The sequence below is a fragment of the Theropithecus gelada genome, chromosome 1, assembly GCF_003255815.1.
Source record: "Theropithecus gelada isolate Dixy chromosome 1, Tgel_1.0, whole genome shotgun sequence".
NCBI lineage: Eukaryota > Metazoa > Chordata > Mammalia > Primates > Cercopithecidae > Theropithecus > Theropithecus gelada.
In genome coordinates this window covers 1,596,324-1,620,021 of record NC_037668.1, presented here as the reverse complement: position 1 = coordinate 1,620,021, position 23,698 = coordinate 1,596,324, and the positions used below count along the sequence as shown (strand labels likewise).

General features: G+C 44.5%; 1 protein-coding gene across 2 annotated transcripts in view; it reads left to right on the top strand.

The window, feature by feature from the left end:
- SORT1 (sortilin 1) overlaps positions 1–22,669 on the top strand; it is a 91,568-nt gene extending 68,899 nt beyond the window's left edge. For both annotated transcript variants that reach the window (XM_025384594.1, XM_025384589.1), the window contains exons 12-20: positions 3,719–3,821; positions 4,159–4,327; positions 6,339–6,529; positions 8,643–8,832; positions 14,224–14,340; positions 15,243–15,351; positions 17,423–17,529; positions 17,813–17,936; positions 18,152–22,669. In XM_025384594.1, coding sequence (XP_025240379.1) covers positions 3,719–3,821; positions 4,159–4,327; positions 6,339–6,529; positions 8,643–8,832; positions 14,224–14,340; positions 15,243–15,351; positions 17,423–17,529; positions 17,813–17,936; positions 18,152–18,166 — 1,125 coding nt within the window. In that variant the 3' untranslated portion in view covers positions 18,167–22,669. The remainder of the gene's footprint in view (positions 1–3,718; positions 3,822–4,158; positions 4,328–6,338; positions 6,530–8,642; positions 8,833–14,223; positions 14,341–15,242; positions 15,352–17,422; positions 17,530–17,812; positions 17,937–18,151) is intronic.
- The last annotated feature ends 1,029 nt before the right edge of the window (positions 22,670–23,698 follow it).

The window sequence follows — 23,698 nt, the reverse complement described above, 5'->3', positions numbered from 1 at the left end:
TGTGGCATACCCCATTTATTGATTTGCATATGTTGAACCATCCTTGCATTCCACGGATACATCCTACTTGATCATGGTATATAATCTGTTTAACATGCTGTTGAATTCAGTTTGTTAGTATTTTGTTGAGGATTTTTGCATCTATGTTCATCAGAGATATTGATCTGTAATTTTGTTTTCTTCTAGCGTCCTTGTCTGGTTTTGGTAGCAGGGTAATACCACCCTTATAAAATGAGTTTGGAAGTGTTCCATTCTCTTCAATTTTTGGAATAGTTTGAGAAGGATCAGTCTTAATTTTTCTTTGAAGAATGTTTGCTAGAATTCACCATTGAATCCATCAGGTCCTAAACTTTTCTTGTTGGGAGGTTTTTGATTACTGATTGAGCCTCCTTACTCTTATTAGTATGTTCAGATATTCTATTTCTTCTTCATGATACAGTCTTGGTAAGCTGTATGTGTCTAGAAATTCATCCATTTTTTCTAGATTATCCAATTTGTTGAAGTATAATTGTTCATAGTAGTCTCTTAGGATCCTTTGTTTTTTCTGTAGTATTAGTTGTAATGTCTCCTGTTACATTTCTGATTTTAGTTGAGTCTTCTTTTTTTTTTTATTCTAATTAAAAGTTTGCCACTTTTTAATCTTGTCAAAAAAAAAAGACAAATCTAAGTTTCATTGATCGTTCATATTTTTTTCTAACTTCTATTTCACTTATTTCTGCTCTGTTATTATTTCCTCCCTTCTGCTAACTTTGGGCTTAGTTTGTTCTTTTTCTATTTCCTTGAAGTATAAAGTTAAGATTTTTGAGATTTTTCTTTTTTCTTAATGTGGACATGTATCACCAAAAACTTTCTTCTTAGAACTGCTTCTGCTGCATCCCTTAAGTTTTGGTATGTTGTGTTTCCCTTTTCATTTGTCTCAAGATATTTTTTGATTTCCCTTTTCTTTGACTCGTTGGTTGTTCAAGAATATGTTGTTCAATTTCCACATTCATGTGAATTTTCCAATTTTCCTCCTTTTACTGATTTCTAGTTTCATTATGTCATAGTTGAAAAGATACTTGAGGCCGGGCATGGTGGCTCACGCCTATAATCCCAGCACTTTGGGAGGCCAAGGTGGGTGGATCACAAGGTCAGGAGTTCAAGACCAGCCTGACCAACTTGGTCTCTACTGAAAATACAAAAAAATTAGCCAGGCGTGGCAGTGAGTGCCTGTAATCCCAGCTACTCAGGAATCTAAAGCAGAGCATTGCTTGAACCCAGGAGTCAGAGCTTGCAGCGAGCTGAGATCACACCACTGCACTCCAGCCTGGGTGACAGAGTGAGACACCGTCTCAAAAAAAAAAAAAAAGAAAAGATACTTGAGGTGATTTCAGTCTTATATGTGTTAAGGTTTGTTTTGTGGCCTATCCTGGAGAATATTCTCTGTGCACTTGAAAAGAATGTGTATTCTGCTGCTGTTGGATTAAGTGTTCTGTATATGTCTGTTAGGTCCATTTGTATGATGGTGTTCAAGTTTGCTCTTTCCTTACTGGTTTTCTGTCTGGATGATCCATCATTGAAAGTACAGTATTGAAGTCCCTTACTATTATTGTATTGTTGTCTACCTCTTCCTTCAGTTTTGTTAATGTTTGCTTTATACATTTAGGTGCTCTAATGTTGAGTGCATTTATATTTACCAATGTTATAGGCTCTTGATGAATTGACACCTTTATCATTGTGTGGTAACTTTCTTTATCCCTTGTGATAGTTTTTTACTTAATGTCTATTTTGTCTGATATAAATATAGCCACCCCTGGCTGGGCACAGTGGCTCACGCCTGTAATCCCAGCACTTTGGGAGACCAAGGTGGGCAGATCACAAGGTCAGGAGATCGATACCATCCTCGCTAACATGGTGAAACCCCATCTCTACTAAAAATACAAAAAATTAGCCGGGCCTGGTGGTGGGCACCTGTAGTCCCAGCTACTCGGGAGGCTGAGGCAGGAGAATGACATGAACCCAGGAGGCAGAGCTTGCAGTGAGCCAAGATCGCGCCACTGTACTCCACCCTGGGCAACAAAGTGAGACTCGGTCTCAAAAAAAATAATAATAAATAAATATAGCCGCCCCTGCTCTCTTTTGGCTACCATTTGTGTGGAATATCTTTTTTTGATCTCTACTTTCAGCCTATGTGTCCCCTTACACACATAGTCCTTTACAGATGGCTTCAGCAGGGGAATCTCTTACCAGGTAGCTCATCCAGAGATTCTTGCAGGGCAACTGACAGGTTCTGCAGGTAGGTGGGCCTGGTGCCTTGGGCTTTGGGAGTAGCTTGGAGGCTGGGTCCTCTGCAGCAGGCCTGGCAGTGGAATCCATGGACCTTGTAAGTGGGTCTTCAGGTGAAACACCTGGAGCCTGGTAAGTGGATCTGCAGGAGCCTACCTGGTGCAGGCTACCCTTAGCCTTCAGGGGCTGGCCTGATGCAGTGGTCCACTTGGCTGGGTCTGTGAGAGTGGGCGTGGAGCCTAAGACACCAGTTTCTTAAAGACAAGACTGGATCTTATTTCCAACTACCATCACATCTTGTACAGTGTCTGAAGTATATCAGGTGCTTATCAAGTTTATTTGTGTGGAGTCCGCCTTTAAACATTGGTCAGAGGCTTTGATGTAATGCAAAAATAAAATAAACTGAGGCAGGTTACCCATGAGGAAATAATTGTATATTTGCTTCCAGATATTGTAGTACATTTCAGAATCAAGAGTATGCCACTGAGCTACAACTCAACAACAAACAAATAGCTTGAATAAAAAATAGGCAAAGAACTTAAATAGACATTTCTCCAAAACAATATAGAAGTGACTAACAAGCATATAAAAAGAGGCTCAACATCACTAATCATTAGGAAAATGCAAGTCAAAACCCCAATGAGATATCTCCTCACACAGATTAGGGTGTACTATTTTAAAAAGTGTTGGCAAGGATATGGAGAAATTGGAGCCCTGGTGCACTTTTGGTAAAAATGTAAAATGGTGCAGCTGCTACAGAAAACAGCATAGTAGTTCCTAAAAAAATTTAAAAATAGGATTATCATATCCAGCAATTCCACTTCTGGGGTATACATCCAAAAGAATTGAAAGCAGGTTCTCAAAAAGATATTTGTACAACCATGTACATAGCAACATTATTCATGATAGCCAAAAGGTGGAAGCAACTTGTGTCTATTGACAGATACATGAGTAAATAGAGTGTGGGGTGTGTGTGGATACACATACACACACACACAAATAATATTTAGCCTTTAAAAGGGAGGAAATTCTGACATACGCTATTAATACAACATGGATGAGCCTTGAGGACATTATGTCAAGTGAAATAAGTCAGACATAAAATGAAAAATATTATATGATTCTACTTATATGAGCTTCCTAGAGTAGCCAAATTCATAGAAAACACAAAGTAAAATGGTAGTTTCTGGGAGCTGGGAGGAGGAAAAAGTAGGGAACTGTTGCTTATTTGGTGACTGAATTTTATAAGATGAAAAGGTTTAGAGATGTAATTGTACAACAGTGTGAATATACTTAACACTACTGAACTATACACCTAAATAGTAAATAAAAGGTTAAGATGGTACATTTACCTAGGTCTGGGTTAACTTAAAGCTTTATTGGAAGGGCTCCGTGAAATGATTAAAGAAATTGTATCTTTGGTTCTAATCTAAGCTTTTGTTTCTTTTCACAGTGCAGCCTTCATATTCATGCTTCCTACAGCATCTCCCAGAAACTGAATGTTCCAATGGCCCCACTCTCAGAGCCAAATGCCGTAGGCATTGTCATTGCTCATGGTAAGAAACCTCCCACTCACTGCCTCCAACTGGAACAGTGGCTGAGCACACTGAAACTCAGCCGCAGGCTTTGAACGCTCTGAGAAAAAACACTGTGGATACTTTCACATTCCTTTGGTAGAATTTCTTACATTACAACAACACTTTGGGTTTTTCATCAACCTTTATCAGAGAGAGCAACACAACTTCTCCCAAGTTTTTGGTGGTTTTCTTTCCTACTAAAAGAGACTTGATGGGAAATAATCAGAATAAATTCATTCAAAATTATTCTCTCTTGAGTAAATGCTCTCTGTTTCATTGCCTATTTGTGCTGATGAGATGGCGAATTATGTTGCAGGTAGCGTGGGGGACGCCATCTCAGTGATGGTTCCAGATGTGTACATCTCAGATGATGGGGGTTACTCCTGGACAAAGATGCTGGAAGGACCCCACTATTACACCATCCTGGATTCTGGAGGCATCATTGTGGCCATTGAGCACAGCAGCCGTCCTATCAATGTGATTAAGTATGCATGAACTCATCTCACACACACTGTCTGCATAGAGGGCACCTGGGGGGATGGTCTTCAGTTTATTAGGGGGATGTTACAGACTATAATTCAAATTTTTGCATTTGACAGAAGTATAGATAAGATTCTAGAAAGGATTGCTTTTAAAATGGCGTTGTGTTTTCGTCTCACTGCCTCTAGCTAAGATATTTGTCACTTCTTTTTTTTTTTTTTTTTTTTTTTTTTTTTGAGACGGAGTCTCGCTCTGTCGCCCGGGCTGGAGTGCAGTGGCCGGATCTCAGCTCACTGCAAGCTCCGCCTCCCGGGTTCACACCATTCTCCGGCCTCAGCCTCCCGAGTAGCTGGGACTATAGGCGCCAGCCACCTCGCCCGGCTAGTTTTTTGTATTTCTTAATAGAGACGGGGTTTCACCGTGTTAGCCAGGATGGTCTCGATCTCCTGACCTCGTGATCTGCCCGTCTTGGCCTCCCAAAGTGCTGGGATTACAGGCTTGAGCCACCGCGCCCGGCCGATATTTGTCACTTCTTAAAAACATTCTTTCTGGGTTGGGCGCAGTGGCTCATGCCTTTAATCCCAGCACTTTGGGAGGCCAAAGCAGGAGGATCACTTGAGCCCAGGAGTTCAAGACCAGCCTGGGCAACATAGGGAGACCCTGTCTCTAATATTATTTCAATTAAAAAAAATATATATATACATATATATTCTTTCTGTCTACAAAATTATTATGGAAGTGTTCAAGCACTCTAGATTGAAAATGACTTCTTAAGTATAAGTTCTGAGCCGGGTATGGTGGCACACACCTGTAATCCCAGCACTTTGAGAGGCCAAGGTGGGTGGATCACTTGAGCCAGGAGTTCAAGACTAGCCTGGGCAATGTGACAAACTGCTGTCTCCATAAAAAAAAGAAAAATTAGCTGGACGTGGTGGTGCATGCCTTTGGTTCCAGCTACTTGGGAGGCCGAGGTGGGAGGATCAACTGAGGAGGTCGAGGCCACAGTGAGCCGAGATCATACCACTGCACTCCAGCCTGGGTGACAGAGTGAGATCCTGTCTCAAAGAAAAAAAGAAGTATAAGTTCTTATAAAATAATTTGAGTGTTATTTATTTATTTATTCATTGAGATGGAGTTTCGCTGTTCTCACCCAAGCTGGAGTGCAGTGGTGCAATCTTGGCTCACTGCAACCTCCCGCCGCCCAGGTTCAAGTGATTCTTGTGTCTCAGTCACCTGAGCAGCTGAGATTACAGGCATGCACCACCACACCCAGCTAAATTTTGTGAGTTTTTTTTTTTATTTTTTGGTAGAGACGGGGTTTTGTCATGTTGGTCAGGCTATTCTTGAACTCCTGACCTCAGGTGATTCACCTGCCTCAGCCTCCCAAAATGCTGGGATTACAGGCGTGCACCACCACAGCCAGCCTTACATTTATTAATTTAAAAGCCACTTCTTACCCGGGTCACTCTCCTGTCTTTCCTTTGAAATAATTTCTGCAAAGATATTTACTTTCATCCTCTCTCTGAACAAATCTCTTTTGCTTATCCTGTTAACCACAGACATTAAAAGTAAAAATAGTTGGCCGGGTGCGGTGGCTCACGCCGATGATCTTGGGAGGCCAAGGCGGGAAGATTACCTGAGGTCAAGAGTTCGAGACCAGCCTGCGCAACATGTGAAACTCCATTTCTACTAAAAATACAAAAATTAGCTGGGTGTGGTGGCACGTGCCTGTAATCCCAGCTACTCGGGAGGCTAAGGCATGAGAATCTCTTGAACCCACGAGGCAAAGGTTGCAGTGAGCCGAGATTGTGCCACTGCACTCCAGCCTGGTGACAGAGTGACACTCCATCTCAGGAAAAAAAAAAAAAAAAGATTAAAATAGTTGTCAGCCAATAAGCCATCACCTAAATGTGTAAGGGGTTTTGTCTGGTTTGGGGTCAAAAAGCCAGAGTGGTTTTCTGAATTCCCAGTATATGTGGATCCTCTGTCATGATCTTTCTCTAATCGTGGTTTCAGGTTCTCCACAGACGAAGGTCAGTGCTGGCAAACGTACACATTCACCAGGGACCCCATCTATTTCACTGGCCTAGCTTCAGAACCTGGAGCGAGGTCCATGAATATCAGCATTTGGGGCTTCACAGAATCTTTCCTGACCAGCCAGTGGGTCTCCTACACCATTGATTTTAAAGATATCCTTGAAAGGAACTGTGAGTGTCTCCTTTGACCTTTTCTACCAGCAACTTGTAAGCCCATTTTCCTAAATAATCAATATGGTTTGATTTCTGTTAGCTGGAATCAGCAGATGCATATGCACATGAAAGAGGATTGACAGATGTTCTGTGCGGGTGATTAAGTAATGGAATGGCATCAGAAAAACAGCCTCCTCCTTGGTGCTAGCACTGTCCAGGAGAAATATGAGGGCCACATATGTCATTTAAATTATTCTGTCGCCGGGCGCGGTGGCTCAAGCCTGTAATCCCAGCACTTTGGGAGGCCGAGACGGGCGGATCACGAGGTCAGGAGATCGAGACCATCCTCGCTAACACGGTGAAACCCCGTCTCTACTAAAAAATACAAAAAACTAGCCGGGCGAAGTGGCGGGCGCCTGTGGTCCCAGCTACTTGGGAGGCTGAGGCAGGAGAATGGCGTAAACCCGGGAGGCGGAGCTTGCAGTGAGCTGAGATCCGGCCACAGCACTCCAGCCCGGGCGACAGAGCCAGACTCCCTCTCAAAAAAAAAAAAAAAAAAAAAAAAAAAAAAAAAAAAAAAAAAAAAAAATAAATTATTCTGTCAGTTACATTATAAAAGTAAAAAGAAAGGTGATATTAATAAAATAAACTTAATATATCCAAAATATTATTTCAACATTAAGCAATATTAAAGGCCCAGAAAATAGCTTCAGAAAAAGATTCATAATGTTCATTACACAGTGTTCCCGAAGTGTCACAAGCAAACCCTGATCTCAGTGCCAAACAAAGGTGCTGGCGTTATACTAAGAAATAAGGGGAATGGCCGGGCGCAGTGGCTCATGCCTGTAATCCTAGCACCTTGGGAGGCCAAGATGGGCAGATCACGAGGTCAGGAGTTCGAGACCAGACTGGCCAACAGGGCGAAACCCCGTCTCTACTAAAAATACAAAAATTAGCCAGGTGAGGTGGCGGGTGCCTGTAATCCCAGCTAGTCGGGAGGCTGGGGCAGGAGAATCGTTTGAACCCAGGAGGAAGAGGTTGTAGTGAGCCAAGATTGTGCCATTGCACTCCAGCCTGGGTGACAAGAGCAAGACTCCATCTCAAAAAAAAAAAGAAGAAGGGGGATAAAGGAAAACACTGGAAAAAGGATGACCTGTAGTTAAGTGTTAGTATGATACAATAAAAGACTTAACGTTTCCAGACACTTTAGTTGAATTTGGTTCTTTGAGACTGTCATGAGCTCATTTCCTCAGTGTGTTGATTTAGTGACTCCTGAGGGAGCAGACCCTTGGTTTGGACCTTACTTTTCCATAAGACGTTCAAATAGATTTAATGCCTGAGGGTCGCTGTCATTTAAATCCATTCAGTAGTCTGTACAGAAGCTGGCTTGGGAGTTCTCCCCTCAGCAGGCAGTTTTCCAGTTACCCCTAAAGTTTAATGTCATTAAAAGATTTGTTAAGCACCTGCTCTTTAGCAGGCTCTATGCTGGTCTTCATTTCCCAAAGGATAAAACCTAATCCACTGTCTTTAGGTCACAACCTTTGAGTCATTTTTCCAGTAGATGATATGACATACTAAGCCAGAAACTAGGTTTATCAGCAATCTGCATTTGAGAGCCGGTCAACTGGAGCTAGAAGTCTAGGAAGAGGATGTTTTCCCTTCTGCCTTAAGCCAATGAACACATGGTGAAATTGAACCTGTGCTCTTGGCTAATTAGTATCTTGTCCTAAACAAAGAGCTCCCTGGCCCTGAGTGGAAAATATCTGGTTGCTTACCTCTGACAGCTCCTTGACTGAGGGCGTAGGTGTGCAAGACACACAGACAGCAGCCTCTTAGTTTGGAAGGAACTTGAGAGATTTTCTATCCAGCTCCCACTTCAAAACAAGTAGGGTTTTTCCTAATCCTCAGATGGATGTTGAGATGGAAAGAATACTCTTTTGGCATGAGGAAATGCAATTGCTAGTAGGCTCTAGACTAGTGTAGCTTTCTGTTTGCAATTCCAAAATGAAGGAATAGGTTGAGTCAGACATTCCCACTTTCCCTCTCCTTGTTCTTCCTATAGCCTGGCAGCTGCCTCCCGTGGGTGGGTTCTGTGCTGTGCACTTTCCTGAACAGTCTGTCTCTCATTTAGGTGAAGAGAAGGACTATACCATATGGCTGGCACACTCCACAGACCCTGAAGATTATGAAGATGGCTGCATTTTGGGCTATAAAGAACAGTTTCTGCGGCTACGCAAGTCATCCGTGTGTCAGAATGGTCGAGACTATGTTGTGACCAAGCAGCCCTCCATCTGCCTCTGTTCCCTGGAGGACTTTCTCTGGTATCGGCATTCCTCAGATTTCTCTATCTCACCTTCCCTGTTGGAGGAGGTGAAAGACAGTTTTCTTATAGGCTAACAAATATTGAAATCCAGCCGGGCACCATGGCTCACACCTGTAATCCCAACACTTTGGGAGGTCGAGGCAGGTGGATCACTTCAGGCCAGGAATTCGAGACCATCCTGGCTAACACGGTGAAACCCCGTCTCTACTAAAAATACAAAAAATTAGCCGGGCGTGGTGGCGGGCGCCTGTAGTCCCAGCTACTCGGAGGCTGAGGCGGGAGAATGGCGTGAACCCAGGAGGCGGAGCTTGCAGTGAGCCGAGATCGCGCCACCGCACTCCAGCCTGGGAGACACAGCGAGACTCCGTCTCAAAAAAAAAAAAAAAAAAAAAAAATTAGCTGGGTGTGGTGGCACGTGCCTGTAATCCCAGCTGCTCAGGTGGCTGAGACACAAGAATCACTTGAACTTGGGAAGCAGAGGTTGCAGTGAGCCGAGATTGCGCCATTGCACTCCAGCCGGGGCGACAGAGCGAGACTCTTGTCCCAAAAAAAATTGAAACCCTTTTCTCCAAGAGTGGAGAACTGCTGCTTCTTATCAAGGAAACTGAGGCACAGAGAAAGGAAACCAAAATTGTTAATAATTAGATAATATAATCATATTAGACAGTTAATGGGCAGAACCAGCAACGAACCCCAGAAATCCTGAGTTGACAGTGGTGGGAAGGAGAGAAGTGATATAAGAAAGAAGAGAAGCCAGGCGCGGTGGCTCACGCTTGTAATCCCAGCACTGTGGGAGGCCGCAGCAGGCGGATCATGAGGTCAAGAGATCGAGACCATCCTGGCTAACATGGTGAAACCCCGTCTCTACTAAAAAATACAAAAAACTAGCCGGGCGTGGTGGGGGGCTCCTGTAGTCCCAGCTGCTTGGGAGCCTGAGGCAGGAGAATGGCATGAACCCGGGAGGCAGAGCTTGCAGTGAGCCGAGATCACGCCACTGCACTCCAGCCTAGGGGACAGAGTGAGACTCTGTCTCAAAAAAAAAGAAGAGAATAAAACAAAAATCTGTAGGAAATAAAGACAAAAACACCAAAAGAAGTGGTAGAGGAGCAAAGAGGAAATTGGACTTTAGAAAATAGCCTGAGGCCCGGCACGGTGGCTCATGCCTGTAATCCCAGCACTTTGGGAGGCCAAGGATGGTGGATTGCTTAAACTCAGGAGTTTGAGACCAGCTTGGGCAATATGACAAGACCCCGTCTCAAACGAAAACAAAGAGTAAGAAAACTCCCTGACAGCATGAGCTCAGCAGGCGGACACTAGGCTTTGGATCCTCTGCAAGAATCAAGGCAGAGAGATGGTGGTTGGTCCTGAGACTAGAGGTGACGTCAGTATAGTCATGGTCCCATTAAGGTTTAGAGGCCATCAAAGTGGACTCCCTAGAGTTCAGGACCATCCAGACTTAAGCATTAGTTACTTGGCTGGCATCGGGTTAGTTGATTATATAAGGGCATGAGTCCCTGGATAGCTTAAATGAGGTAATTTTGGGGCAAATAAGAGGAACTGCTTCACATCACAGATGATGATCTTATGAAACTTGTTACCTGTAAAAGATACTGACACAAGATAAAAGTAGATCCTAAAGGATTTGCACAAAGAAGGGAGGCAGATAGCAGCCATGGCCCTGCATGTCATGTTCTCTCAAATCGCAGGTGACTGTAGAATATAGTTCTGACCAAAATGCAGATCTGACCCAGTGTGGTTCCTCCTGCATGGCTCACACCTGTGTGTGGCATGATCAAGGGTCCTCCCTTCTCTGTTTCCGTAAGGATCACCTTTGGTGTTCCTGTAGGGTTGGAGGTCATTGATGAACCTGTAACACTCTAAAGGGTTCTCTCCTATCCTTGACTCCACATATGCCAGGCTCTTCACCTGTGCTTCTGCTCTTCTCCAGCAATGCCGTGGTTCTTCAGACCTCCATGCCACTGCACATGATGCTTCCTCTGCCTGAAAAGTCTTTCCACAGTCCCTGTTTCACCCCCAAGTCTGGCGACTTCCCACTTAGCCTTTCATACTTAGCTCAGGTATCACCACTAGATGGGCTTTCCCCAGAGTTCCCCTATTACAGCACTTACTGTGTTTTAACTACTATTTACAGGTTTGCTTCCACCATTAAGCCCCAAATTCCTTGGAAGCATATTCTATTCGATAATAATATAGTAATCATGATAGCAGCTAACATTTATTGAGCACTAACTCTATACTAGGCACTGTCCTAAGCAATTTACATTTAACCTCACAACAGAGAGGATATGACTGTCATGCCCGTGGGAAGTGGCAGAGCTGGGATGTGAAACTGGCATCCCAACTCCAGAGCCCACATGTTTGGGAAGTGGGTCTTTTATGAGTGAGAAGGGTACTCACAAAAATCCAGAAATTTCTGATTGAATACCTAAAACTCTTACCCGAATTTCCTCCTGTTATTTGAAGGGTGATATCTTCAGCATATTTTGTTCTCCATACTCTCTCTCCTAAATACTTACCAGAAAAACCTTGAAATACAAGCAGCATCTATATATTCCCCAAATACGCATTGAATACCAGCTGTGTGCAGGCAATGAAAAGCGATAATGGAAAATTTGTTGCAAAACAGAAGGTGGCAAGTGCCATGGGGATTTAGAAAAGGAAGAGAATATTTCATGTAGAGCTGAAAGGAAGTGGGTCAAAGAAGGCCTTGTTGAGGAGGTGGTATGAGAGCTGAGCATTGACAAACGGTAGGATTTGTCCATGAGCATCTGGGAAGAAGCAGGTCTTCAATGCCAGTGGACTACTGCAAGCAGAGACACCGACAGCATGATCAAGGAAGGGTGTTCTGGAAGATAGGCCATTGAGGAAGTCATAGTAGTCATGATAAAGAAGTAAGTAGGGTCCAGAAGGAGGATCCTCAGGCTAAATTTTCTACTGAGGGGAGGAGGGTAATGTCATGGACAAATATGGAAATGATAAGGAGAGTCTGTCACAAAGGAGAAAACATGATGTATTTTGAACGTCTTATTTCTTTGAGGTTTTGTCAGCATATTTAGGTGGTAATATCCAGCATGTATTCGAAATACAGGATTAGAACTAAAGAGAGGTAAAACCTGGAAGTTTTAGTTGCAACCAAAAATAGTTGTGATCACTAAGGGAGAGCAGGTAGAGAAAAAGTAAGAGAATGCATTATACCTCCCCCCGCCCCCGGCAGAAGACTACATTTATGGGTTAGGAAGAAAGAAGAGCAGGCAGTGGCAGGGGCAGCAGAGGGCAGAGAAACAGATGAGTGCAGCTTTGCCAGTGCCAAGGTGGGCAGGGGCACAACAGTGTGTTCGATGCTGCAGAATGGGTGGTCTGGGGGAATGAGACCAGAGAGGGCTCCACTGAATTTGATGATTACTGAGCTTTGGGGACATTGCAAACACTTACTTTCTTTTTTCTTTTTTTTCTTTTTTTCTTTTTTTTTTTTTTTTGAGATGGAGTCTCGTGCTGTCGCCCAGGCTGGAGTGCAGTAGCATATTCTCGGCTCACCGCAACCTCCTCCTCCCAGGTTCAAGCAATTCTCCTGCCTCAGCCTCCCAAGTAACTGAGATTGCAGGCGCACACCACTGCACCCAGCTAATTTTTTGTATTTCTAGTAGAGACGGGGTTTCACCATGTTGGCCAGGCTGGTCTTGAACTCCTGACTTCAGGTAATCTGCCTGCCTCGGCCTCCTAAGTGCTAGGATTATAGGCATGAGCCACCATACCTGGACCAGACACTTATTTTCAAAGTTGCAGAAGGGGTCGAAGCCAAAATGCATGGAAGAAAAAATAAATGAGTAAAATAGGACAAGTAAAGAAATACTCTTTCAAGAAATGTGGGTAGTAAGGGAGAGGTGGGTTAAGGAAGTAATTTCTAAGGTCAAGACATGCAGGCTAAGGAGACGCTGCCAGCTGAGTGGGAGAGATTGATTGTTCTCCTCATACTCAGGGAAGCAAGGCCCCAGGGCAGGTCGGAGGAGGGGAACCAAGGATGCTCATGGAGTCAGCCCTGGAGATTGTCAGCAGACGTTGTTTCTTTGGGGAAAGCAGGAAAAGGAGAGCAGTGGGTGGCACTCTGGAGAGACAGGGTGGAATGGAGGACAGAAAAAGGTGTTCACATGGAAGGCAAAGACTATCTAAGAAGCTAAAGGAACAGAAGTGGGGAAGACAGAAAAATTTGCCGTGTACCACAAGGGCAACATAATAATGACATTTGGAGGTAAAGAAAAGAATTACTGGCTGGGCACAGTGACTCATGCCTGTAATTGCAATACTTCGGGAGGCTGAGGCAGGTGGATCTCTTGAGCTCAGGAGTTTGAGATCAGGCTGGGCAATATGGCAAAACCCTGACTCTACAGAAAATACAAAAATTAGCCAGGCACAGTGGTTCACACCTGTAATGCCAGCACTTTGGGAGGCCGAGGTGGACCGATCACTTGAGCCCCGTAGTTCAAAACAAGCCTGAGCAATGCATCAAGACCTCATCTTCACAAAAAATTAGATGAGCATGGTGGTGTATGCATGTGGTTCCAGCTACTTGGGAGGCTGAAGCGGAAAGATCACTTGAACCCAGGTGGTTGAAGCTACCGTGTTCATGCCGCTGTACTCCAACCTGGGTAACAGAGCAAGACCATGTCTCAAAAAAAAAGAGCGGGGGGGAAGAAAAGAAAAGAATTGCCAAGTATCCCTGAGTTGAGAGCTGCTGCTGATGCTGAGGTTTCTTTGTGAGTCCCACCCTTCTGCAGACTGCATTAGTCCCCTCCCTGCGCCTGAGCAGCCTGCAGTGCACAGCCTCGGGGCCCTTGCTAGTCCTACCCCACCAGGCCTGACCCATAAGCTGCTTTTCCTCAATAAAGCCCTCTCTGGCCGGGCACAGTGGCTCAGGCCTGTAATCCCAGCTCTTTGGGAGGCCAAGGCGGGCGTGTCACAAGGTCAGGAGTTCGAGACCAGCCTAACCAACATGGTGAAACCCTATCTCTACTAAAAATTAAAAAATTAGCCAGGCATGGTGGCACACACCTGTAATCCCAGCTACTCAGAAGGCTGAGGCAGGAGAGTCACTTGAACCCCAGAGGCAGAGGTTGCAGTGAGCGAAGAACACACCACTACACTCCAGCCTAGGCAAGAGAGCAAGACTCCATCTCAAAAAAAAAAAAAGCCTTCTCCATATCTGTTTTCCTAAATCGACCTCCTTCAGAGGTGTCACAGGCCTTCCTGAGCTACTTTCTAACAACCCAAGACTGGAATGTTAACCATCCACTGCCCCACATAACCCTTCATTGCTAGTCACTTACTGTCTTCCAGCTGCTTTGAAAGGTACTTTATTTGCTGACTCTTGCAGTGATTTTGGCTACTACCGTCCAGAAAATGACTCCAAGTGTGTGGAGCAGCCAGAACTGAAGGGCCATGACCTGGAGTTTTGTCTGTACGGAAGGGAAGAACACCTAACAACAAATGGGTGAGGTGGCCTTTTCTCCCTTGTCATGATGGATGAGGTGTTCTTGTTCAGAGTGAAAGCTGCTTCTCTCCACACTGAGATCCAAGCCCTACTTTAGAGCACTATTTTTGGAGTGGTTGGGGAGGGGCAGGATGTGAAGGCCTCCCTCGAGGGTCAACTACAGGAGGTGAGCCATGGGTGCTTGGTGTCAGAGGACTCAACCCCACCAACACCACGAGGCAGAGGGCAGGAGAACAAGCTCGGCCAGATCCTGCACCCCTGCCTCCCACCCACCGCCCCCAGGAAGGGAGGAGAGGCGAGGGACCCCCAGGCAGAACGATAGAAGCGTCGCATCCACCATGAATGTCCATCTCTCGCCTGCCACAGTTTAGGCACGGTCAGGCAGAGCTCTGTCTGATAGGACTTTCTTTGGTGATGGAAGTGTTCTGTAATTTGCTGTGCCCAATATGATAGTCACTAGCCACACGTAGCTGTGGACACTAGTGTAACGGAGGAACTGAAATTTTCATTGTAATCAATTTTAATTTAAGTAGCCACCATATTGGACAGTGCTGCTCTAGAGGGGCCTCATTACCTCCCTCCCCTGATAATTCCCCTCTCCCATTTTGGACCACTTGTTAATGACCTTTTTCCAGGTCACATTTCTTTGGCACAGTCTCTTAGGTAGAAAGAACAGGCATGTTTCTGACAGCAGGGGACTGAGATGCTTAGTTTGCTTAAGAGGCCTGAAACTACACAAAATACCCCCAAAACATCCCTCTGGACATCCCCCCAGACCTGAAAGATGACGTAAGGATGGGAAGCTTTTTGGCAGCTTTTCAAATCTTGTTTCCAAGAAATAGGCAGGGACCCAGGAATACATCCTTATCTTCTGTTACCAAATAATCTTCTCTGCCTGGTAGGTACCGGAAAATTCCAGGGGACAAATGCCAGGGTGGGGTGAATCCAGTTAGAGAAGTAAAAGATTTGAAAAAGAAATGCACAAGCAACTTTTTGAGTCCGGAAAAACAGGTATGTTAAAATAGGTCTAGTTTTCAGGTACAAATGGGATTTTGTGTTCTGCCAAGAAATATCAAAGTTAAAACATCAAGAGTTTTGTTACTGATACAAAGTGGTCAAACTACTTCTGTCAGGCTTCCCTTTGCACAGGAAGCTGTTAGCATGAAGGATGGGTCACGTAACCCAGTGATAAGCTCACCCTACTGAAAGCTCCTTTTTTATTGAGGATGGGGGGATGATATTCTGTAAAGCTGTAAAATTCTTAAAATCATACAGTTGTGGAAATTTCTGAGGCTGAGAGTCATTTAGGAAAATTCAAAAAGGTTGTCTATGGGCCGGGTACAGTGGTTCACACCTGTAATCCTAGCACTTTGGAAGTCCAAGGCAGGTGGATCACTAAAGTCAGGAGTTCAAGACCAGCCTGTCAAACATGGTGAAACCCTGTCTCTACTAAAAATACAAAAATTAAAATTACAAAAATTAGCTGGGGGTGGTGGTGTGCACCTGTAGTCCCAGTTACTCCGGAGGCTGAGGCAGGAGAATCGTGTGAACCTGGGAGGTGGAGGTTGCAGTGAGCCGAGATCGTGCCACTACACTCCAGCCTGGGCAACAGAGCAAGACTCTGTAACAAAAAAAGAAAAGGTTGTCTGTGAAGGGCCATGACCTGGAGTTGTGCATGTGTGGAAGAGAAGAGCACTGGGCAATAGGTAGGGTGGATCTTTGCCCAAGTCATGTTAAGTATGTTCAAAGTGAAAATTTGAGCTATGGTAATGAGCAGGTTTTGATTTAGAAGCAAGTTATCTGTTGGGCGTGGTGGCTCACAGCTGTATAGTCCCAGCACTTTGGGAGGCTGAGTTGGGCAGATCAGTTGAGGCTAGAAGTTTGAGACCAGCCTGGACAACATGGAGAAACTCTCATCTTTACAAAAAACAAAAAAAAACAAAAATTAGCCAGATGTGGTGGTGCATGCCTGTAGTCCCAGCTACTCAGGAGGCTGAGGCGAGAGAATCGCCTGAGCCTGGGAGGTCAAGGCTTCAGTGAGCCGTGATTATACCGCTGCACTCCAGCCTGGGTGACAGAGTGAGATCCTGTCTCAATTTAAAAAAAAAAAAAAAAAAGTCATGAGGCTGCGTCCAAATCTGTAGCACTGAACTACCTGTAGAAGTGGAGATGTGTAAAGAGGAAACCTCTTGATAATGAAGCACTAGACCAACAGCATGACTTCAGATGCTAAACAGCAGGCCTGTTTCCCAATTCGTAATAGGGGAGGTCAAGCTGGACCACCTGCAGTTCCTCCTCTCTGTTGTTCTAAGGGATGAAGGACTGACAAGGGGTGGGATTAAGGACATGATGGGAGAGGAGTGTGTGGGTGCGTGTATTGGTAAGGGGGCGAGTTCCTCCCTCTGTGCACCCTTGTCCTGGGCTCCTGGTGACTTTCCTCAGTGTTCGTGTGTGTGATTGCACAGGACTCCCGCCCACAGGGACACAGCTTGTCCCAGAATCCAGCTCCGCCTCCTCTGGGATACATTGAAAACACACACTCCCTATTTCCCACCCAGAAGCAGGTAGGTCACACGCAAACAATGATATAATAAGGCTTATTTGTAACAAGATATCAAAATTAAGTAAAAAAATAAATCTTAGTGTCATATAATGGCCTGCCTGGTTCTTCTGACACAGCTTCTTCCCAGATAATGACTCTGTTCTCTAGGCATTCGGCCCACTGTTATAGTAGTCTCCCTTTCCTGCTCCACCCTTAAGCCCCAAGACTTGTGAACAGTGGTGCTGTGGAGCAGTCATACTTGATCTAGGCAGTTGCCAAGGCTTCCAGGGTAACTTTGACGTTTAAGGCACTGAATTTGAAGGTTCAAGGCAGTTGGAGCTAAGATGACCCTCTGCCAGCTATAATATTCTCCTGGTAACACTGAGATGGTTCATCTTGGGGAGCTGGAAAAGAGCATCCTTAAGCACATCAGGACTGCAGATCATTCACAAAGAGATGAGGGGAATGAGTGGCTGCTTTGACCTCAGTCCTAGGATATGCGTGCCTAAAACTTTTGTGTTTGTGTTTTAATTTCTCAAGAATTCCAAGTCAAATTCTGTTCCAATTATCCTGGCCATCGTGGGATTGATGCTGGTCACAGTCATAGCAGGAGTGCTCATTGTGAAGAAATATGTCTGTGGGGGAAGGTAAGGAACACAGAAGTCAATCCAAGGTACTGAGTTCAAGCCAGAAGGCTAGTCTAGGGCATGTGGCTGAGTCTGCTCTTGGCAAAAACTAGGTACTTGTAGTACTGTTCCTGAAAAATCAGGCCCAAATCTTCTCATGTCTTACATTTTTCCTGTGTCAACCATGGACTGTGTTTTCTGTGTCTGATGTGTTCCTGAGTGTATAAAACTGAGAAAGTCCACAGTCCTGTAAGAAACGCACCCCTGTGTGCCACCCGAGTGTTAAGGAGGTTTCTGTTCACAGGTTCCTGGTGCATCGATACTCTGTGCTGCAGCAGCATGCAGAGGCCAATGGCATGGATGGTGTGGATGCTTTGGACACAGCCTCCCACACTAATAAAAGTGGTTATCATGACGACTCAGATGAGGTGAGGCTATTTCTTCTTGAATGGTAGTACCCTACCCCACCCCCCCGCAAAAAAAAAATACAAGAAAAAAAAATTTGTCTTCTGTTCGTGATCAAGATATGCCAGGGCCAAGGCAACTTAATGACTATAATATTTGGCAAGCCCAAAAACTAGGTGATTGCTTTTGAAATAGGAGTGTTGTGGTCTGTTGGTAATATGGTGCATGTCTTTTTCAGGACCTCTTGGAATAGCTCTTCAGAGGAGCTGGACCCAGCGTGAATGGTGGAACCACAGTACCTCTTACACTCCCTGTGGCTCCAACTTCGGGAAATAAATTTCCCATTGCGAGGGACCCAGCTCTGTTTCTGCTGCTTCCATCAAAGCCAAAAGGACCTACATTAAAGAAATGCAGGGTGGGGGTGGGGAACCCTGAGCACTTTTTTACAATTGGCTCTGAGAAGAAGGGGGACATTTTAAATTCTTTAACTTCTTATTTCTTGTCCTGTCTCTTTGCAAAGTATGGGCTTTTGTTTTTGTTTTTTAAGGGAAATGAAATGGAATTCGAAGGGACCTTTTCACTAACCTCACTTCTGTGTGTTCTGCATGGCGCCTGCCCCAGGGCATCTGCCAACTCCAGCATCAGCTCTCACAGTGTATTTGGTACCATCCCTGGGCTCTGCTGGCGAGACGAAGCAGCTGTAGAGATGAAAACAGGCTGCAGAGGCTGGCACAGCCTGGCCGGCTTTTCTCCATCTGGGGACAGTCCTACTCCAAGAACACTGCACACCAGCTCCTCACACAGATCCCACTTCCTTTTTTTGTGTTTTTCAGAGACCACAGACCACAGTGATTTTTTTTCCCCTGTTTAATTAGGCAATACCCTTGTTAATTGCCCTTTGACAACTAAGTTAAACATGTGCTTCCCACACAGTAAATCAGGAAAACTTACAGAGCAAGATTTTTAACTTGGGGCAGGAAGAAGGGAGCAGCAGAGAATTGACTAGATTTAGCACCTATTAAAAGAGAAACTCTTGCTTCTTCTGAGATCTTTCAAGCTGTGCTTTGTGTGTGTGCCAGTGGACTTACTCAAGGACAGGGTACAGACTTAGCTGGAAGTCTGCCCAGGCTGAATGATCTCTTCCCTAGAGTTGATTGTCGGGTACACAGTGTGGCCCCCCCGAAGACGGAACCTCACAGTCTTCCATGTTCCCTTTTTAACTGTCATGTGGCTCATTGCTGAATCATGTCAATGGCTGCCTGTCTGCTGCTTCTTAGGTTGCTGTTGTACATGGAACCAGGACTAGAGATTTTTTCAGATGTATAGACTTAAAAAATTAGAATTTCATTACCAGGCTCTCCTTCTCACCACTTTTTTCTGGCCTCACCAAGTAATTTGTTGATACGAAAATTTTGGAGGAACCAGTTGAAAACACACTTCCAGTCTAGATGATGCTTTGTGTGATACATTAATTTCTTATTTTGAATTGAAAAAAGTTTTCCATTTGATACTTCTCTAAATTAAATAAATTATAGAATGTTGTTGGGTGAATTTTGGGGTGCCCATATAGTAATGGAAAGCTGCAATAATTCGTTTTAATACAGCTTGAATATTTGCTATATAGGAATATAGTATGGAAAGTTTTTGGTCTTACTGTAGCTACTGTGCGGGTCACAGTTTCTCCCAGCGATTATGATTGGGACATTCTTTGGTAGATACCATTTGCTACTAGTTTATTTTGTGGCTAGAAAGTCAGGTTTTTTTGTTTTTTTTTTTTTAAGTGCCAAATTAACTTTCGTCAGAATGTGAGCAGATGGCTAAGTTCTCTCCTCCCCAGAATGGATTAACAGCTGCGTGGAAAGTGGGGGAGAGAGTGGATGGAGACTTTCAGAGACATTGAAACTGCAGTAGAATTAAATGAGTCAGGGAACTTCCGTTAGAAAATAAAGTTAAGGCAGTTGTTGCGAAGATAATTAATATGGTTAGGGCTGGAGTGCACTGGTCTTTTTGCTCATTCATTTTGCATGGTTTTAAAATTAAAAATGATTCCAAAGATACGCCAGCTCACAAATGAAAGCGTCACCCTCTGTCCTACCCTCCCTCCTGCCCAAAGTGGATTTGGTGCCCATAAAAGAACTGTTTACACCACTTACCTTTCTCCCAGCATGTACTCACTGTGGGTAGATGCACCAATACATGGTAATCCTCTTACTCATTTTAAGACGTAAGAAACTTAATATTCTTCTCTAACCCATATACGATTACCAGTGGAGCTAGCCATTGGTAATGGCTATTATAAGCTCTTCGCTTATAATGATATCTGGGATTTCTGTGGAACTTAGCAAATTTTCAGAGCACCTTCACTCACATAATGTCATTTGAACCTCACAATGTTCTTGGGATGGAGTCAGTTGTTCAGGGTTCCCGTGTGTGTGATAAGCAGTGCTGGCTGGCTGTCTTCAGGACTCTTGGAAATCTTTATGCATTTGAGTGCTGACCACTTTGAGCAGGGCAGCCTTCATGTAGATGACTTGCTGTTCTTTATGACAGGGATCAGTGGCATTTGTTTCCGAGCAGTATTTAGCACCTTTTTGCCACCTTGGTGAACAGAAAATTGTATTTTCCTGTCTTTCATGGCTGAAAACAAAAGTAATGGGAATTATGTGTTTGCAGAAACTGCCCTTCCCCTCACTGAGGGTCACTGCTCAAGAGTGCAGAAGTGGACTCTCCACTGAGGGGTCTACCTCCCCACCCTGGTTTCCACCCCAGGCTGGCTAGCTCCATTGGTTTGAAGACTGACAGCCAGCCTGACTCATTCTCATTATTGGCTAGTTAGCTTTCTTTATCAACCTGCTCACTCACAAATGTATGTCCTCAGCCAGAGAGTAAGACAGCCCAAATCCGTTACAGCTTTAAAAAAAAAAAAAAACAGATTTCTAATTTGCCCTACTCATGTTAGGAACATTGTCTTTGAAGGTAAAACATAGTGTATCATTGTGTAAACTCCCAGGCTTGATGTAGCAGAAGAGATCATTTCTGGAGGCTTCAGCAATGGAATTTAGCATTATAAGAGAGATTGAACATACCAGTCCAAAGTGGTCCGAGTTCTTAAATCCAGGTAGGGAACTCACTCTTCTTTCTGCTCTGGGCCTAAGGGGGCATTGGGCTTTAGTGAGACCACAGCCCAGGCTGGTCTCTCCTGTAGGCTGTTAATTCAACGGCAACTCTATTTCAAAGAATAAAAGCCTTTGGAGAGTTGCGGCAGTTCTGGGGGTGGGCTCGGGAGGGTCCATAGATCAGCTGTAACTGGAACTTGGAATCGGTGTCTGCCTCTGAATGGACTTCCCACCTCCTTTCTCTTGCTCTGAGGCTTGCCTCTGGGCCTGTCCATGCCCAAGCTGCCTTTCATCCCTGACAGGCTGGTAATGTGCTGACCGCCTCCAGCTCCTGCCTCGAGTCTGTAAACCAGAGCTGGTTCTCTCATGACCTTCGTCACGATACCAGGATACGGAGAGGAGCCCAGGGCCATCCACACCCACCCTAGGGTAACAGGACTGGCCTGGCATTAGTCATTATTTAGTTTCCAGGCCAACCATCCAGGTAGAGATTCCCTTTCCTTTGAGCAGCGCTCTCAAGAGCTCCGTGCCTGTCCACAATGACCTAGAGTGCATCCTGCTCACTGTCAGTGTAGCCCCTCGCCCCTATATTCGTCCAGGATACTTGGAACTGCTAAAATAGGAAGGGGTTCGGCTTTCAACTTTGCTGCCATCTTCCCTGAAGCAGGAAAATGAACATGGACTTAAATGTCCTTTGAAAAAAACCAAAGTTTTAAGATTTGCTGTGTGATGAAGTGACAGGGAGGGCCAGAGTCAGCAGGTGCCAGACTTTCTGTTCCATCTGCCACGGGTTTGTCCAGCTCAGGTAGCTCTAGGAGCACCATCCTGCCCTAGCAGAGCCCAGGCCTCCCCTTCATGAAGCATCATTGAAATAGCAGGAGCATGTTAATTTCTTGGTTAGATTGCATTACAATAACAAGAGTCAGAAAATTAATTCGAAACAACTTGCAGTATGCATTTCTTCACACCAGTACATTCTTAAGTGTACTTGTTTATAAGGAATAACAAACTAATCTGTACCTTTATATATATGTGTGTGTACATATATACATATATAAACTGTATAGTGTACATGGTAATGATTTATTGCTATGCCCCAGATCCTTAATGTAGTTCTCATCCTCCGCATGCCCTCAGCCACAAGTTGGGTGACTGACTGTTCCCTGATGATTTGGCCCACCTCCTGTGTTTGGACCTCTAGGGAGGAGGTTTTGGTTATATTCTCCCTTTCCTCGTGCACAGAAATGCTCAGGGTCCCCATGTGCCTGTTGTTCAACTCTCTCTCTTGTTCCCTTTCTGAGCATGTGGTCCTTCCCCAAGCTGTGGGACAGCTGCCTTCCTACGAAAGTGTAAAGCAGTATTAAGATCATTACTGCATGTGCCCTAAAAACCCAAGTTTTCTATTCCCTTGGGACAGAAAATTGCATGTGAGGTGGGATAATCAAGTTTCAGTGACCCACATCAGTTACACATTAAAGCCAGGCCCCATAATAAAATTCCACAAAATGGAAATAAAACTCAAATTTCTTTAGCATTGTGTAAATAAATCTGAATGTGTTTAACTTTGTACTGGTAATTTTCTGTATATTTGGAATATTTGGGTTAAAAATAAAACAGACTGGACTTTGTTACCTAACCTACTGAAACGACTAAGTTACAGTTTGTTAATATGATACATTTTCCAGTTTTCTAGCTTCAGAATCAGACTCTAGCAATCAGAGAACAGGCCAGTTAAAGAGCCAGGACTGTACATTTATAGCATGAAATGTATTCGGTCATCTATGAGGAAAACGGCTCACAAAATGTGAGCCGTAAATTACCTCATTTTCTTGCTCTTTGTGCTCATACAGATCTTCCTCCTGTGGGTGTGTGTATGACCAGTGCCTAGAAAGTCTAGGCACCCACCCCACATACCTTCACAGGTTTCAGTTGCTACACTCTTCCTTCTGGACACAGCAACAGATAATTACTCCTTGAATTCTGTGTTATTTTCAGCAGGTTTGACACCTGGCGGCACTGAGAAGTTCAGCTTTATAACTTCCCATCTGCCCCTCTTACATTTCTCTTGCTGTTCGTACTGGCCCTTTCTTGTCCATTTCATTTAAGGACCTTGCAAAGCGTTTAAGAGAGGTTCCTGCCCACCCGTCTGGAACCATTAGCCATCCTACCCTGCTAGCCTGGGGCAATATTCCATGTAATACTCCAGCATCTTGGTCTGAAGATGACAGGGCAAAGCCCTTGTTTCTGAGGCCACCATCTGATGGGAGAGTTTCTATACTAGGACATTATCTAAGGTCGTTTTATTTGAAGGAATTCTATCTAATATGGTATTCTAAGATTTCCTGTGCCGGAATCACTAGGTTGGTTTTTTTAGGTGCAGATTTCTGGATACCACCCCAGACTTACTGAATTAGACTTTCTGATGGGCAAAGCTTAGGAACCTGCATCTTAAAGTTGATTATTTACACCTTCGTTCCAACAAAGGGCTAAGATTCAGCCTGGGCCAATTTCCTCACCAAAAGATGGGTTACGTGTTGCGTAAAAGGGGGTGTATTTGGGGTCTCCTGGCTAGGGGACTGTCCACACTTAACGGGGCCTTGGCTGGGTCAGGCAAGAAAAATAGTTCTTCTGATATGGCAAAAACCCAGTCTTCTGCCAACCAAACCAGC